Below are 18,587 nucleotides of genomic sequence, written 5' to 3'. Positions count from 1 at the left end.
CTTTTCCTCGCGTGAAAACGCATATAATCGAATATGGCTTTATTCATTGCGTCATAAAACTCAAGGCGTCATACGTTCCAACTCCTCGGCTCGATTTTATAATTTTTTCCTAGTTAGATTTCATTCATGGAAGAGGTGAGTCATTTGTCTTGATAACTAGCCTCTACGAAACCCGAGTATTTAAACAGATCCCATAATTTCATTAATACGATTCCAAAACAAGCTTCAACTACTACTTCAAGCGGCCTCAAGTACCCGAACAAAAAAAAGCACGATTACGAGACTGCAGACAAACGGTAGCTATTATCAGACAACGAGCCCTCCTCTCACCACCACAGAGCAATCGAAGCTCTTCCGTTCGTTGCACACCGGATGCATAATTCTCAATTAGCCGCGCATTGTGTGCAGAGAAGCGCAGCTCCAATGATCCGTCGCGCGCCCTTGCGGGGGAGGGAGATTTATCTCGGCTGGAAGAAAACAATAAAGTCATTACTCGCGAGTGCGCGCTCGCGGTCTTGACGACTGCGACAAATTGCGACGCTTTGTCATCCGCGTCACGAGTCGGTGAGACTGGATAAATAATCCCGGATCGGTCTGATTCGACTGAGAGCTGCAGCCTTTTTTTTATTTTTCATTTAATGGTTTTGCGCGGAGTGGCTGCTGTTGAATTTAACGGCTTTCGAGAGATCGGAAATGAACTTTGGAGGTTGAATTTTAATGGAATTCTTTTAGACTTCGTTTGCTCGGGATCTGCTAAAGTGGTTTAAAGTGTCGTTAGCTCGAGTTCGGTGAAAAGTTCGGGTAGGCGTTTAATGGATAAGATGAGATTATTATGGAGATTAACGTTCTTATTACGATGTATTGATAGAAGCGGTTTTTCTTGTCGTTATGTGCTGACGTAGACGATGACTTTGTTGCTCGACGCTTAAATGAAGCTCGACTTCAGCATGCCTGGTATTTCACTATCGCTATATCTGAAAGCAATTAAGATAACGTGGGGTTTCTATCCAAAATATTAGAGGCGCTAAGTAAAATGTCTTATCGCATACTCCTGTTCTGGCATGTGTTCAAGCATTGAACGATCTTCGGATTTCTGTAGGTCCTTCCGTCGCTTCCACAAACCGGACTGTAGTAGTTTGTGTTGGTACAGATGCACACATTCCTCGGACAGTATCCACAGCTTATAACGGACAGGTCTACGAACAAAGAAATATAACATTGAAATTCGTACACATATCACAAAATATCCTACATCTACGAAATACGACTCACTCCTATTGTAGCATCTATTGTAACAGGCGAGCAGTCCCGCGTTAGCGTAAGTCCGTCCATCACTGCCACAGACCGGAGAATATGCTCCCGTGTTTGGGCAGTAGCACCTGCCTGCCGTGTTAGGATTTGGAATCGGTGCTAAAGTGTCTGGGGGATACAGCGGAACTACGGTCGGTATAGTTGCGATGACTGGTCTGGTTGGTCTGATAGTAGGGGCGACAACAGTTGCGACGCAAGCTCCGTAAGATACGATTCTTAAATCTGGAACATTTAATTTACCCAAATAATGAAAAGTTGTATAAACGGTGATAATTGAGCCTATACTCACTGGTTTGGTAGCAGGTATTCATGCAGGCAACTAGTTGGGCGTTGCGGTAAGTCTTCCTGTCGCTTGAACATACTGGCGAGACTGTCGCCGGTACTGTCCGACTATCGCAAACGCAGTTCGTTATTGCCAAGGCTGTCGAAAACACTGGAACAAAAGAACGCTTACAGTAGATCTTCTTCCGTATAGTTACCAAATTCAAACTTACCGTTCCAAACCACCAGTACCACTAGGAAATTCTTCATTTTTTATATCAATATAGCTCGTACGAGTTTTCACTATAATATTCAATTTCAGACACAAAAACTACAATATCGTATATCCCGCATTAATTAATTTGCAACGCGTACCGTCAGTTCCTCTTTAACACGATAACGGTATAATAGCGCGCGGCCGAACAGTGGGAACCAGCACAGCTTCGTCTATACATGCAGCACACAGGCTTCTCGCGTCTCTATGGGCTGTTGCGAACGCGATCGATAACCCTTTGATCGCGCGATGACAGGCTACTGTTAGACTATGCGTGCAACGCGTTTATTGTTCGGCCCGATTGTCCTTTTCAAGCGGGACGGTGAGAGACAACGCCGAGGCGGAAAGTTACGACTGCCAGAACCTTGTGGAGATACATATTTAAGGCGCACAATAGACTCCGCAGCGACAGTGAAGCTTGGGCTATATTGAGAAAACTAATGGCCTCTCGGGCGATAGCTCGGCATTAAAATTCAAATTAGGCTTTAAATCGTTTTATTGTAAATAAACAAGTCAAAGATGCGATGGGTGCATTTTAAATTGTAATCTTTTTTCCATATTCGAAAGAAAAATAGTATACACATGATATATGTACAACCTGTACATGTCACACATCACCTAAAATTATAAAAATAAGTCTATCGATCGTATCTTTGTTCAGTCGAAAGGGCTATAACTGATAATACCTCTGAAAACCCCAATTTATCCACTGACATGTCCGACTTTACATAGCTTTTCGAAATATATAGCTGTCACACTGCTACATTCTACAACATTCAAAACGCGGAGACCATAAGCTCTGATTTATTCATTCGCATCCACGTGTGTGTCACAAAGCTACAGAAGCAGCAGCAGAGTGGGCCAAACTTTATCTGTCCTCTCCCTCTATATCTCGCAGTACACAGCAAGCCAGTAGCTCGATCCCTTAAATCGCGCAATAACATCCGATTGGCGGGTGTTAAACCATTTAAGCTCCAATGGCCGGTCACGTGGCTCGGCACACATGTGCGTAAGTTATACACGTTGTAAGAGAGCAGACCGACCGACCACGCCTATTAAACGGCCACGACAAAATTGTATACGGCTCTCGCATGTTAGCCGCAAGTGACATCCTAGTTATTACCGAGCCGGGATGCGCTGTAGGATCGGCAGTCAAAGGGGGATTTCCATTGGCCCTAATAAAAAGGTGGCTATATCTTGCTGATACCTGACTTTGATAGTGACGTGTGCGCCGCACTGGCTCAGGTTGTTAATGCGATGAGTATTCATCGTTTCCGATAGAATGGTTTGTTTTAATTAATTTCGAAAGGATTTGACGGACGCCGGGGAGCCTGATGAGCTTGCTTTATTAATGACCAGGAGAGAGATCGAATCGTCGGACGTGAGCAACATGTAGCAGGACTAAATGCTTTGAGTTTTGTGTATCCAAAATCGAATTTCGGTACCGGGGGGGGGGGGGGCGTATTTGTTGACGTGCAAGCCATTAATACGAACGAAAATATGATTCTTTTCACCTGTTTTCCGCAATACCGGCAAACATAATTCGGGAACCTCCTCCCATAAATCAAAAAAATAACCCTTTCGTGACACGCGGACATTAGCTCATTAGCGAAATTCCATCTCCCCGATCCGAAAATACCACATTGTCGCGCAGCATTATAATAGCGACAGCTACTATACGTCGAGCGACGAAAATATTTCCCCTCTCGAAATTCAGGTCGATCGCCTTTTTAACGGCGGTACTCCCTCTTTTAACGTTCTCTCGATGACTGTTAAATTCGTCGCAATTACTAGACGAGAGAGAAGCGCAAACTCGACGGCGAGCTATATCTCGCCTCCTCGAGTGTCGCGACGAATGCGGAGCTGCCCGACGAGCTAAGAAAGTAGACTGAAGAAGATTGCATAATGCAGATGTATACCAGGGGCTGCTAGAGTAGGAAGGGGTTATATAGCGCTCTCCCGGGCTGTCTCGCATGTCGCGCGGCAATTTGCCCGAATTTCGCGAATCTAGCGCCCGCCTCTCTCTCCCTCTCTTTCTCTTTGATGCCTTGACTTTTATAGGCACGAGTTGTCGAGTGTCGCTCGAGTCGCGTTTCGTTGATGTTTATGTTTTAACGTTGTTCTGTGTATATATTTCACGCCTGCGTTAATTTCCGAGTGGGCTTTTGAATATGAGAACTGGATTAAAATTCCTTTTAACACGTGGATGTGTATAACGACAGCGAAAAATAATGAACATCTATATCATACATACAATGCATTTCTAATACATCCTCGAGCATTAATTATCAGCCAGCAGAGTTACTCGAAATGGAAGGAGGTGTTCAGCAGCTTCGCGACTCTAATGAAGAAAGTTTACGACTCACCGCCTGCTCGTTCTCGCTCGCGCCTGCTTAATTATTTATACGAAATTGCATTCCGTATATGCAGTAGTAGCACGCATTCGCTCGCTCGCAGCCCGAGAGTCATACTCATAGAGCGTGGAAAAATCGTCGTTCGCTTATCGCGAACACGCCCCTTCCTAGTTTGTCAAAGACGGCGAAAATTTCATCAGCCCCTCTTGGATGCTCCGCTGGGTTTACTTTTGGCTTGCTCCCTTTTTTCGGTAACTACTACTGCAGCACTCCTCGTTGACGTGTATGGGTGGAATCTCATTTCGCTTTCTGCCGCTCTACGCAGCCACGTTTTACATGACTCTAAAGGTGCTGACATGACTGGGAGCTGGCGAAGGAGAGAACGTAATTTGGAGGATATGAGGAGATATGAAAGGTCAGAATTGGAGAGGGAATTGTTTCAGACGACGCAGTGTTTGTTACGACGTATCTCGTATTTTTTTATTATTTTTTCGCGTATTGCAATGTTTGGAGCGAAAGTTGTAAAAGACGTACGACACGGCCAGACCGACTCGTTCGTTTACAAGGGGATGTACATGGGCTACATTCCGAGCTAAACATGGACAGGTGCAGACCCGGACGAATTTAGCCGAATATAGAGAAACAGCACACGCTCAAAAATAACAGCCACAGTATAATCCAACTGCAACAATCAACTCTCCCCCACAGAGTGCGAGAAAGACGGAAAATTCATGGAACAAGGAGTCGCGGCCGTGGGAATGAATAAACCGAGAGGAAAAGAAACAGCACAGCCTTGGGGAAAACGCACGGGGGATCAGGAGGAAACAAGAATCGCTATCCTACTGCCTCTTGATTTTCACTTTTCTCGCGTGGAGTGCGAGTGGGAAGATGCCGAGCGAAGGTAGAGGAGAAATTAATTTGTTTATCGCGATATTCCGGGCGAATTATATAAACTTTATATACGCGATTATTTTTCTCGACACGGCCAAAGGTAATCGGAGAAAGTTGAAACAATCAGCGCTTCTTTCAGCTTTATTTTTCCAGACAGAGTAAATTAACGATCCGCTCACGCTTTAAGCGTCGACTCGGAGACCGAGAGTAGCCGAGTTTCTCGAGGAAGAAGATACCTCCAGCTCGCGGTGCTGCTACTGCTGTACAGAGCGAACCGAGCCTGATGTATAGGGTCGGATTTTTTAGAAGAACCGCCGAGATTTCGAGAGACAGTACTGCCTCGGAACTTCGAGTTTTAAAAGGCTTTCCCCTGTACTTCCGACACACGCGATTAATTAGAAATTGGAGCTCGAGTGGGTTAGGATAGGAGATCTTCCATTCAATAAGGAGCTCCGAGATATGTACCGACTTATCGGACCGTCGAGAGATTATTGTTCACGATTTTCGAGCTTCGACTCTCACGCACAGCGTATAACGAAGGGAATGAGTCACTCGTTTGCGGATATAGATCTGCGAACTCCGGGAAAACTTATCGGAGTCCGCGGATGAATGAAAACTAATCCCGAAACAGGATGCCGAGAAGAAAGTGCGAACTTTTCTCATTTGAGCAAAAGCCTGCAGATTGCCGAATTTCGACGCGCAAGCCTTTGATTTCGGGCTTTGTTCGTACTGTCTTCGGGGATAATGAAGCTCGATAACGCAAGAAATTATGCTGCGTGTACAGATTTAAATTTCAAAGCAGGCATTATTCGAAGCACAATAATGACTCTCTCATCAGTCCGCTGTTTTACACGAAGCACATACAGCCGTGTGATTCACATGCGAAAAATATTGGCGAATTCGCGCGTGTATTCCTCAAAATTGATTATACCCGCGGCGCACTCGCTTCGAAACGAGCGCGTAAGAGTTTTCCTCCATCCGCATAGCGCGGACGTAAAACTCGTTCGTATAAGCTACTACCGGCTTTTTGACGTAGACGGCGTCGTCATTTTTCCGAAAATGCATGCAGCCATATAGCTTTACCTCGTACTATATACACCCTTTTGTTTTCAATTCTTTCGCTTTTACTCTCTATACCGAAGGAAATTCCGATGCGATAGATTCAACCCTCTACGTAGACTCGGATCCTAATTGATTTGTGTTGGCTTCCGCGCGTCAAGTATGCATACACTTGCAGCGCGTTTCCAACAGATGGACGGCTTCTGTAGAGCGAAAGAGGCAAAGCGTGTTTTTTACGCGACGGTTAAGAGTTTTCTCGTAAAAATTTTATACCTTCCCCGTTGGATGATCCTTCGCATGCCCATAGCTCTTTTTGCACTTTTCGTATACGCTGTATCGATGACTCGAATGAAAACGCGCACTTATTTATCGGTTGCCTACACCCGTGTGCGGAGATCGAGGGCGTGCTTACGATACGGATGTATACACAGTAAATAGGTGGATTGGGACGTGTAGATGCAGTTGCAGTGATTCGTAAATTTGACTCCTGATACGGTCAAGCAGCTAAGGACTGTGATTAATTTGGGAGAAATTCGAGGGATTCGAAGAAGTTTGAGAGTTTAAGCCTCGCTATTGGTTGTGCCATTTTCAATTTTTCGACTGGTTAACAGAAATTATAAAATATGATTCGTAGCGCAAAATTTATTCATAGCTCGTCAAACGGCGTGAAATGTAAAAATTATTTAAACCCCATGAAAAGCTTCGTACAAGCGATGATTCATAAAAGCAATAAAAGTAAAACTATACGATGAAACCAAATCCTCGTCCATCGAACGAAGTGATATTCAAGCTCGATGACGCCTCTCTTGAGCTTGAAACAGAGAAATAACTTTCAAACGCAGAGCCACGCGATTAGTCACATACAAACAAACACACAAAGAAGTCAATGCCAACAGCTGTGCGCATTCGAACGACTAGCTCGAATTTTCTCTCTCTCTTTCTCTCTCTCTCTCTCTCTCTCTCTCTCTCTCTCTCTCGCTCGCTCGCTCGTTTCTCCAAATATATCCATAAAAGTCCACGGAATAAGAAACAAGTAAAGTATAAAGGCGATGTTCGAATTTACGATCCCGCCTTATGAATGCTTTATGGCTCCAGAAGGTATTTGCCGTTCGCTCAGCAAGGCGCGTGCGCGCGTGCTCTTCCATTTGTCATTCGGCCGGAATGTCGCCGAGTAATGCTCGGCCATAAAATTCATTTGAATCACACACATACACTGGGAGAGCCGCTGCCATTGTTCGTAGTCCACTTTGTCACGAATTAAAATTCCTCGAATCTGATTTCTAATGGTAACAAATTGCCGGAACTCCTCCTTTAAATGCAAAGCAAAAAGCTTGTTTACGTGGCGGCCGGGTCGAAAGTATCGACAAGCAAGCAAACACTCAATGAACAACGAGTTTATTGTCTCTCGCTTCTTTATGCTTGTACCAGAGAACATGTCAAAATTAAACATTATCATCATCATAAGCCGCGCAAAGTATCCAAATATCGATCAAGCTTTTCATGCGTGGTGAATTTTCTGATGTCCGTCCTGAACAACCTGTAGCACGTAATGTATGATAATAGTCCCCCTGAACGTCGCATCGTTTGATCGTCGGTAATCGAGCAATAATAAATTATTTCATCAGCACGGACCTTTCAAAATATCGCATAACAACGTTCAATGCATTCACACTTTCCCGTTAGATTTAAATCGACCGCCGTATTCAAACTAGTTGTGGATAGTTCGCGTTGATGCATAAATTATCAATAGACCCTGGGTAGCGGTGTATATCGGGCCAACCGTGGCGAAAGCTGGCAGCGATTTGTTTGCAGGGTCAGTCGATTCGACGCGTTGCCTGATTTACAGTAGGGTACCCACTGGCGAGCTTTTCCTAATACCACTCTCGCGCGTCCATTCATCATACCGCGCGTTTACCTCATTCAAGAATATGGCGTTCGATAATGCGATAAATAACGCGCGCGCGCGCGCGCCCACATGTACACACAGACTGGGGGGAAAGAATTCGTAAGCTCGTCGCGCGAGATTTCAAATTCAAAGCGCACGGCTCCGCATGCAAATGTTGTAATATGGCGCGTACAGGCGAGAAGCTGCATGGACATTGGACAGTCTACCAAGTGCTAAAGCCGATGAGCGAGTTATATGGTCACGCGCTCGTTACGTCACACACAGCGCGTGCGGCAAGATAGTTCGGAGTTGCTGTCTCTGCCATGGACTTATTCACAAACGGACGCGCAGTGTGGCAATAACATAACGCGGTATACGAACTTCACGTCGGGTAAAGCTGTACCTTCTATATATGTATATTTGGAGCGAAGAAGCATGTACTCCCGAGAGGATTCGATGAAGTGAATTTTCTCCAACGAAAAATGCTCCTTTGATTCGCACGGAGAGTAGCAAAGATTTGATCCATTGAGGAAAAGGATTAATTTGAACGCGAAAGCTTCTAATTTATCTTACGAATCCGAAATGACTAAAATTTATTTGTATCTTGCATTAACAAAGTAACTAAGTGGACGCGAAGAAGTATAAGTCCATCCAAAATCCCAGAGAGCTTTTACCCACGTTCGAGTAGCCAATCCAAAAAACGAAGCCCGAAAATCCTCCCACGTAACCGGCTACTCGTATCCAGCCCATAAATCTCGATGATTAATATTTCGCCGAAGCGTTGTTCATCGCTTCGCGCACGGACATCTTGCTGATCCCTACTCGAACGCATATCCACCCCGTCGATCCTTCAAGGTCGCAAAATCGGTATTCACGGGACGTAAGCTCCTAGTGTTATGTACGCGTGCACAGTCGAACACGCGTGCAAACCGTTGCCACAATCTTCTGCATGATCTACCGGTGCTTCCGTGATTGGGGGTCTAATACACTGGATACGATACCCGAGTGTGTGTGTACTGCGGGCTGCATATGCGGCTGTGGTCAAAGCTGCCTAAACCAGGACTAACAAGTGGAATCAGGATTGTCAATTTCGGATTATCAATTTGGATTGAGTTTGGCTGAACACGCCGCGGTATCCAGCGATGCGGTCCAATTTCGAGTGATTACACTGTCATAGCGGTGTTTTAAAGATTTTCGTTTGTTCTCCGATAGTTTTATAAAGTCGAAACGCCTGCTTTTGTGGAAAAGATTTTCGTTTTCCATTACCCCCGTATATACGTCATGATTAAAATCAAAGAAGGGCTTACGCTGAGATATACACGTGTCTGTTTAGTCACGTTTTTGCGAGGGTGGTGGATTTCTTATCGAGAGCCTGGGAAAACGAATCTTCATTATTAGTTATGATATTGAAAGATGGCTCGATTGCGATTGGGGTTATAATTGAAAATCTAAATATAGACCTGCAATACACACATGAGATATTAACATGAAATTAGTAAAGAAATCATGTTCCCGGAGATTTATTACAACGCTGATTGAGAACAAAAACGTCACGGCGAAGCGCATTTAGAAAGTAGACTGCGCCTTACTGAATCTTTAGTATAGCAGCACGATTTATTACAATTGGGATGGTTATTGATCAATGATTTTATTCCAATTTATGGAGGATCAACCTTATTTACCTAACCATCAATTCAGTATTGTTAAGGGGATGCTTAAAAAAAAAATCTAGAACGAAGTCATACAAAACAATTGTCAAAGATTATTATATTGTACCGCTGTATTTCAAGTAAATTTTTCTTTTAATAAAAAATCTAAAAACAAAAACATTCAACACTGACGACATTTTTCCTACTACTATTCTCTGAAAGCAAAATTATAAGCGTAAGGGATCGTGAGAGGGAAAGAAACGCCGAGACAAAAACGTCAGATGCACGTGACACATCAAATGCGGTAATTCAGTCCAAACGCACGCTCGCGCCATGGCATCGGCCGTGGTGCGCGAAAAAGCTCGAGTACCGCTGTGTGTCAGTAGATACGTAGACGTCGAGGCTGAAAGGGTTCTTCTGCTCTTGTTAGCGTCGCGAAGAATAAAACGGAAGCGAAAATAGCGCAGCTCTTACATTTCGTCGCCGCCCTTTTCCGGATGCATTCCACCGCTTATCTTTTTCTCTCAGTTCGTATGTCCTAGAGCGCAATGTATATAGCAGCTTGTACTTTTTCTCAACTCGTATATAGCTTTGAATTGTGGATGCCCGTACGTTTCACTACGTGGTATTGAGATTCAGACTTTTCGCTGCGAGCTACGTTTACGTTAATGGCTGAGATTCATTTTTTCCAATTTGGCATTGTAACGTATCCGCCTAAGTAACGAAATTGTAAAACTCTGAGTAATTCTCACCCGGCGCCATTGATTACACCTGACGAGAAACTATATTAAACTTCGTTTTCAAGTTTACTTATTTTGTTTTGCAAAATTAGAAGGCATCGCTGTACCATTCGCCATTTCACGTCTGCGCAAGAACTTGGTTGTTTTAAACTTCACTTTCCGCGTTAATTCGGGAAAATTAAAATCGATTTTGTAATGTAAGAACGACTGTTTTAGGACTCTGCCAAAATAATTAAATATTAAATTTTGCGCCTACTCCATGCACTTGGTGCCAAGTTTAAACGAAATAACGACCAATTTACACAAGTTAGAAAAGTAAAAATTCACTTTAGGAAAAGTTGAGTATTCTTGTATTGGATTAATGCTTTATGAATTTTCATCGCATTTATTTAATGTTCTATGAAGCTGATGGATTATTGCGAAGCGCTTAATCCATACCCATACAGAAATCAGCAACACCCGCAGTTTAAAAAATGTTACGATTGCTTTAAAACTAGAAAATAATTCGGAAAACGATACTGGCGTTCGCAGGTTTCATCCCTCGAGTAACAGCCCTCGGTCGTGGCTTCGACTTTTTATCTTTACCACCTCGCAAAAAAGCCAGCCGTTGACTCCCGCGCGCTGAGGCTATTCTCTCTCGCCTCGCGTTTTATACCGAGAAAGAGAGAGAGAGAGGGAGAGAGAGAGAGAGAGAGAGAGAGAGAGAGAGAGAGAGAGAAAGCTTCAGCTTCTGGCTTCGAGAGCACCTCTTATCGGTCCGCTGGCGATTCTCGCCAAAATTACGTCCTCGAGGCGTTTCGCACAGATGCGCAGCTTTATTAGAAGTAGGCGCCACGGTGATGGCTGGCGAAAGCTCTCTCGTCTTAATTATATGAACGTTATTTGGATGTATAGTCAGAAAAGATCGACTGTTTTAATTGTGAGCGTCGTTATCTTTAGGATTGAAAGTAAATTAGAGAGAGAAAGAGAAAGAGAGTTTTTCAGAATAATTAGGGACTTAAGTGAAGTTTTTTTCACAATGAGTGGGAATAATCGATTTATGGTTATACGACCGACCTGCTATGCTGACTTGAAAAAAGCGTCGATAAAGTATACATACTTTGATAAAATCTTCATATTGTTACTCCCGAGAAATCGAAGCACGTATCGTCAAATTATATAATTATATAAGCGAATAATAGGATCCAGGAAGCTGGGTGCATCTCATGCTTAGCAAGTACGTGAAAATTTTCTCTGATATCTGATCTGAATACAAATATACGTTTAACGTATTTCGACCTGGGCTCATGTTTTTATTCATTATTTTATTATTTCCGCTCGTATGTAGGATCATCCAGTAAAATAGCGTATTTATTAAATTGAATTTTTTTTTTTTCATATCCCATACTCATTCGACAAACAGTGTGTCACTCGATTCATCGAAATGAATTCAATTGGTTTAGCCGAGGCGATAAGAACTCTTTTTCTGGCTGCATATTGCATTAGCTGTCTTCGTGCGCATATGTCAAGGCGGGGGCTGATTAATCGCCGTTGATTCAAAGATAAGCGCGCGTTTCTCGCCCTCGTAAAGTACTTTCAGCTATTTTTTTTCAGTTCGTGCCGCGGCCTAATTTGCATGTTACTTAAAATTCTACGACTTCCATATTACTCCGCACGGAATTCACCAAAAAGAAGCTAATTTGATGCGGCAGCTGTTTTACATTAATTAGAATGTCAGACGTCACTGCATCGTGTCCGGCGATGTAGCCTTTCAAATTTATTACGTATAAAAGTGTCCGGGAATTTCGGTACTTAGAAGAGAGAAATTTATGAACTAATTATCAGAATATTTAAATAGAAGTGGAAATTACGTGGGTGAATGTGTACTGGGCATAACATTTTTATTGCTCTTAATTTTTTTCTTAATCTTATCGCAAAAGCACTTTATTAACATTTTATAGTTTTCCTCGCTTATTACATTAAAAAAAGGTAAATAAACGAAGGTCACTACGCAAGAAGGGAATAATAATAAGTAGCTGCACAAACGAATGCAAAATCGTGATCAAGTCCAAACAAAGCTCCCGTCTCGCGAATTGCATTGAAATTCTGAAAGTCCATATTCGAGTCGTGATAAGCAACCGGAACTGCGCTTCCGTCGCCCGACTTTTCCTCGATACACTGTTGCTCTTTAAATCGCTGCGTGCAGCGTCAAAAAAAAAGAGAAAGAAACTTCAATACTTAGATATTCAAATCGCAGTCGCAGAAAGAAAAAGAATCAGCCGGCGCATCACGTCCTTGGAATATTCCCTTGAATCCCTTGTTTACATAGGATTCCTCGTCGCTGTAAATCTACATAGCCGCACACGCAGCGCAAACGGCTGGTGAACGTGTATATCGTGTGTATACACAGAGCCAATGTGAGTTGGAAAGTCGGGATACACACGAGGTTTAACGAACGCCGTTCCAGCATAACGACACGACTCCTGTGCAAATACATAACACTCGCTTCGACGAAGAAAGACTGCCGCTCGATTGTACACGTAAGACGGCAGAGGAAAAATACAAGGGGGAAAAATATCGAGAGCCGCGGAATGAGAATTCGCTTTTTCCGCAGAGGCTCCGCTTTATTGAATCATAACCCGTTATGCCTCTCAAACGTGGTTGGCATATCTAACGCGCGCACAACGCTCTTTCTCTCTCTCTCTCTCTCTCTCTCTCTCTCTCTCTCTCTCTCTCTCTCTCTCTCTCTTCTCTCTCTCTCTCTCTCTCTCTCTCTCTCTCTCTCTCTCTCTCTCTCTCTCTCTCTCTCTCTCTCTCTCTCTCTCTCTCCTCTCTCTCTCTCTCTCTCTCTCTCTCTCTCTCTCTCTCTCTCTCTCTCTCTCTCTCTCTCTCTCTCTCTCTCTCTCTCTCTCTCTCTCTCTCTCTCTCTCTCTCTCTCTCTCTCTCTCTCTGTCTTTTTCGACTCGCTTCTCCGTATAGCTTTATGTATATTTTTAGTTGGACGCGTCTGTGTATGCGCCTATTCGTAAGTCGGGGGAGAGACTGACCAAGACGGTCGTCATGGGAACCTGGTGTTCGTTTGTGTATTATACGTGCTTTTCTCAGACGGCATCAGATGATACAGTGAGAGAAACTGTTGTAGGGACACAAGGTATGCCTTTCGCGTGGATTAATCGTATTGTCCAATTGAATTGATATTAAAATTTAATGTCATTTGATGAATTTACTGATATAATTATCAAGCATTGCTTTTTCGTATAAAGCAAATTTGATCGAACTTCATTTCTGCCAAAATCAGTTTTATTATTGAACTGAAAATTGTTAATCTTGAATAATCTGACTTTTTATAACAATGCCGATTTAATAATGCATTTGCTTTTTATATGTTTCAGCTACTGAATTATCGAATGGAAATGATGTGCATTTTCGGTTTGGAGAGTAATGATTGGATCTACACATGCCTAAGGTGGGTTGTCAAGGAAAACCTATAAACTTTTTGATATCGAATAATAGATAAAAGCGACACGTCTCGAAACGAGTACAATGGAAAAGAACGTATTTCGTTGATATTTCAAAATCTCGTTCTGCCTCTATACAATTTTCACCAGTCCCAACTATGAGTACAATCGCACATATGCTCGAAGCTAACACCCACGACGCTTCCCACTTCACCTAGTGTAATCTCGCATCCAAAGCACGATCCCCAATCTGTCGCAGCAGCAGCACTCGTTGCGACATACGCAACGATAAACTATACGGTATCCCCCGCGTCATCTGTTTGCCTATTAACCTCAGCAACATTCGTCCCTGCACCGGCCGGAACAATAAAACTAACCCTTCTCGTAATCCAATCTACTCTAATCTAACCCTAATCTTTATTCCCATCCTCCCTCTAGTTATCCGGACCTTCTCAACCTACAGCGCCTGATGCCCATTTCCTGCTTTTCGCCGATTTCTTCATACGAACACGCCCCCCCCCCCTTTATTTATTTATTTATTTACTAACCAGACAAAAAATTACATATTATTTACATAATAGTAAAATTCTCGCAGAGGTAGGTAATCGTCGATTCAGTTATTTATTCACGACTGTAGTGTGTACCGGGAGAAATCATGGCAATGTTATGGAATGCAGCGCTGGACCCATGGCGAGATATTAAGGCGAAGACGCCTGTGGGATTGAAGTAACGTCCGCCATTCGAATGATAACGCTGATGTATATCAGGATCGGATGCGATCCCCCAGATTCGGCTGCGAGATGTTGTTCGGATTTACGGCGATACTTGCCACTGGGCGAGGGTGGATTTTTTTGCGGAAGACGAATGATTTGTTTATAAGGAGAAACTCGAGGTGTGTCTGATGCTTTCTTTGCTTCTATATCGGGATACGATGCAAACTTAAAAAGTTATCATATCGAACTAAGTTTCAGGAGTGTATCGATCAGACGAAATGAGTTGACAAAGACGACCCATTGATTATCTCACGGCAAATACCTCGTCAAACTCCGATCAATTACAAAAATCCAATCAATTAACCAAGTTCTTGTACACGCTTTCTCAGCCACCTTCGACACGGGCGTACTCCGTGGACCCGATGATTGATCAACCTTTATTTTTCGTCGTTCATTCGAGAGTACGTGAAGGGAACGTAAGATTGACGAGGAAGGATTTCGGCCGCCGCTAAAGATGTTATTTCGTATGTTTAGGACTTTTGGGTATACTAACCCTTCCGAAGCCGCGAAAGTTTGGAGAGCAGAGCTTGATTCTATATAGACCGATGATAAGAGATTAAATTACACTCCTATGTAATTTAGGGGACTTTACGAAGGATTTAAAGTTATTCAATCGCGTGGGAGGTTACGCTCGTCATCGGAATTGAATTACGATTTCTCCCTCTCTTTCAATATTTTATCCCAAACGACTGGTGCGATTAAATTCTTTTTACTATAGCTCGTTCGCTTTTTTCATCGAGCCGTACCTCCACTGCAAAAAAAAACTACCAATTACACCGTACTGTGAAAGAGTGCAATTAAAACCCCCCATCAAGCAAATAATCTCGCAGGAGGTAAATTAAACAGAAGCCTGGCCCTCGTAAAGCGTAAGACCTCCTAAAAGCAAATCAATCCAGCCATTACCTCGTCTTCAGCTCCTTGGCAACAGCTCGAAGAAATACAGCGAAAAATTCACTGGCAGTAGAGAGACGATCGCAACAAACAAACTCATCGCTCGAAAGTCGCTGACGCTCGTGCGAAGCACTCGGCCGTCCATAAAAGCGCACTACCGGCGGGCTTCGCGTTAAAATAAGTGGCGACCCTCCACGTGTATACACTATCTTCGCGATCTTTACGACTCCATCATCGCGCGGCTCTCCATACCGCAAAGCTCAAGCTCTATATACAGCCCGGCGGGAAAGAAGCCTCGGCGATGTAACGACCGGTATATATGATTTCCGACTTAAGCCGTCCGAGTGTCGGCGCAGTGCAAGCTCTATATTGCCGAGCGGAGATCCTCCTCTGCCATATTTCGCAGCTCTCTTATCGTTCGTAATGAAGAAATAAATCCGACACGAAAGAAAGCAAGAGAGAGAGAGAGAGAGAGAGAGAGAGACGCACACGCACTGTAGACGTGTTGTTCGCAGCTGCGGACAAAGTTGGTAATTCCGTGAAGGCTCGGCTCAAGGGAGAACGGGCTGAAACTTTCCTCCGAGTGTCTGGCGTATTATATGCTAGCTGGAAGTGATATATACACGGGGAAGAGAGATGAAGGCGGGTATATCGAGCTTTGATCGGACCATCGAGGAGGTCCACATCTGCAAGCTCTGACCTTGCGATGGGCGATCGCTTTTAGGTAGCAGGAGCTCGTATGGGTGTATATATTGAAATGGATGGGGAGAGGAGGATGGTTAACACTGCGAGGTGGATAAAGAATCGTTCGTTACTTTCTATTAGGGAGTAGGTTCGAGCTTGTATGCGCGAAGCTGTAGCAGCTAGCTGAGATGGAAGTTTAAAAATTAAGCACGCGAGATTTGCCGACTTCTGAAGTCGAGCTTTTTATTTAAATGAATGCGCTTGCAGTATTTACACTGAAGAACAAGCTAATAAAGAATACGCTGTTTTCAGTGGAAATGATCGGGTATTGTCAGCCACACGACTAATAATCATCGCTGTGTAACCATTGAGATATCAGACTAGGGACAGATTATTTTCACGAGAAAAAGCTGGGATGAAACACCTCTCAAATATATCAGAGATTCTTCGAAAGCACATCCAGACCTATCATAAATCAAAGCAAAATACGCTGCGAGAATATCTTCGCGCTCAATATACATCTTATCGGAGTAAATTTTCAAAAGGGGCACATCAGTTCGTGTTTGAATTCCTGTTTTTTTCACATACATACTTCGAATATGTTACACGGCTCTTCGGCATCAGACTCACGCGCCAAAATTTACTCGGATGGAGAGGAGGTCTCGAGTAGGTAGTGTTGAGAAAATACTCGAAAATACAACGATACACACACACACACACACACACACAGCTAGTATATCTGTATAGCTGTACAAGACCGGAGCAGAGGTCCGAGGGTTGCTACCTGGGTTTTATTGCACCCGACCCACCACCGACGCAACGCCCCCCAGCAGAGACGCAGAGGCACAGGGCCTCACTTCTTCAAGAACCGCAGACCAGCCAACACATCTGCGGCACAACAAGCTTTATCTATTTTTGTTCACATAAAGTTTTTTCAGTGTATTATTATTAATTCTCTAATAAGTGTCACAATTATATTTTGCTCTTTTGTCACTAGTTTCTGTAATAACTCTGTAGTACGAACTCTGCTGTGTTATTTAAATAAAGTCTCTTAAATAAATACTACGATTACAACCTACTTCCAACAGGTAGGAATCGAAGATAAAAAGAGCAGAAAGAGAAAGTGGAAAAAAAAGGTTTCTCGTTACTTATTTCCCCATCGAGAAGTGTGCCGAGGGGCTCGGAAACTTGCGCACGTTCGAGTTACTCGAGTTTAAAAGTCGAGTAAAACGCGGCCGTTCGCGCGATTTATTAAGGACTTCAATTTGACCTACGCGATCGACTGCACGCGCGGCGTTTACGAGCCGATCGGTAAAATCGAGTTATGTTAGTAATGCGCCTTACGGTGTGCTTTTTAATTGAAAAAAAAACATCGTGATCGAGAAGCGTGTTGCTCCGATTTTTATTTACGATCGGAGCTGACAACTGTCGTAAATTACATAGGAGAGAAACGTGTTTTCTTCGAAACAGTTATGGGGTATATAAATAAAATTAAGTTTGACTGCCTCGAGATATCCTCTTGATGCTCTTATCAGGTCTAATGAAAGCTGAATGAAGAGCTTAATTCTTTAGAAAATTGATGTAATGAAGTAGCTTCTGGGAATCGGAGTTATTAGAAAATCCGAGCGAAGGGCCGAGATACTTAAACAAATGCATTGCCCAGAAGAATATTCATTATGAATTATGCACGATGCATTCGTGCTTAATTGAAATAATCCCGGAAAAGGAGCGCGCTTTGCTTTGAAATGCAGATCATCGCCCTAGTTGCGTAATAACCTTGATGTCGGCGCAAACCACTTTTATTTCCCTCTTCATATGAAACCGGACAGAAGCGAATTAATTTTTGAAATATTCGTCTTTGTGTTAATGGGCATCTGTACTCTTCCCGCGAGTATTATTTTGTATTCATGGTTAAAAGTTTTTCAATATTTTCATATCGAAATTCCACAGCGATTCGAAGCTCAGATTGACAAGTATAAATGAATTAATTATTGGAAATTCGATATTAATTAAGCCGGAAAATCGAAATGTTAGCAAAAATATTGATTAGCGGGGAATTGGAGCTTTTTGAATGGTTTTTTCCTTCTGGTAAAATTCAATTTCCGTTTGTAAAAGCACGTTAATTTAACCGCCTGTCAAAACGTCGTAAAGACCTATTCCAACAACTTTGTTCTTTTTAATGAAATTTAATGATGATAACGTCATGCAACTAAAACTCATCTAAGCATCGATGTTTCAAAATGAATGAAAAATAATTTTCTTTTGTTTCAACTTGATCCATATGGAACTACCAATATGATTTCTTATGGAAGGCTGGAATTCGCCAATAAATTCAGACGCTGACTTTTTATACGATAGCAGGGCGAAGAATTGCTGAA

The 18,587-nt window shown here is 43.1% G+C and overlaps 1 protein-coding gene and 1 long non-coding RNA gene across 2 annotated transcripts; one reads left to right on the top strand and one right to left on the bottom strand.

Moving 5' to 3' along the window:
• LOC103317655 (ovomucoid-like) lies at positions 1-1,842 on the bottom strand. The gene is made up of 5 exons (XM_008216208.3): positions 1,806-1,842; positions 1,601-1,744; positions 1,273-1,533; positions 1,050-1,196; positions 1-974 (listed from the first exon to the last, which is right to left on the bottom strand). Exons 1-5 carry the CDS (start codon positions 1,840-1,842, stop codon positions 943-945), a joined length of 621 nt encoding a protein of 206 aa, XP_008214430.1. The 3' UTR covers positions 1-942.
• An 11,511-nt stretch (positions 1,843-13,353) lies between these two features.
• Positions 13,354-17,193, top strand: LOC103317652. The gene is made up of 4 exons (XR_512929.2): positions 13,354-13,554; positions 13,796-13,869; positions 14,499-14,753; positions 14,827-17,193. It is a non-coding gene; the product is annotated as an uncharacterized LOC103317652 (long non-coding RNA).
• Positions 17,194-18,587: the final 1,394 nt, after the last annotated feature.

Source organism: Nasonia vitripennis, chromosome 2, assembly GCF_009193385.2.
Source record: "Nasonia vitripennis strain AsymCx chromosome 2, Nvit_psr_1.1, whole genome shotgun sequence".
NCBI classification, from domain to species: Eukaryota; Metazoa; Arthropoda; class Insecta; order Hymenoptera; family Pteromalidae; genus Nasonia; species Nasonia vitripennis.
This window is presented reverse-complemented; position numbering and strand designations above follow the sequence as displayed.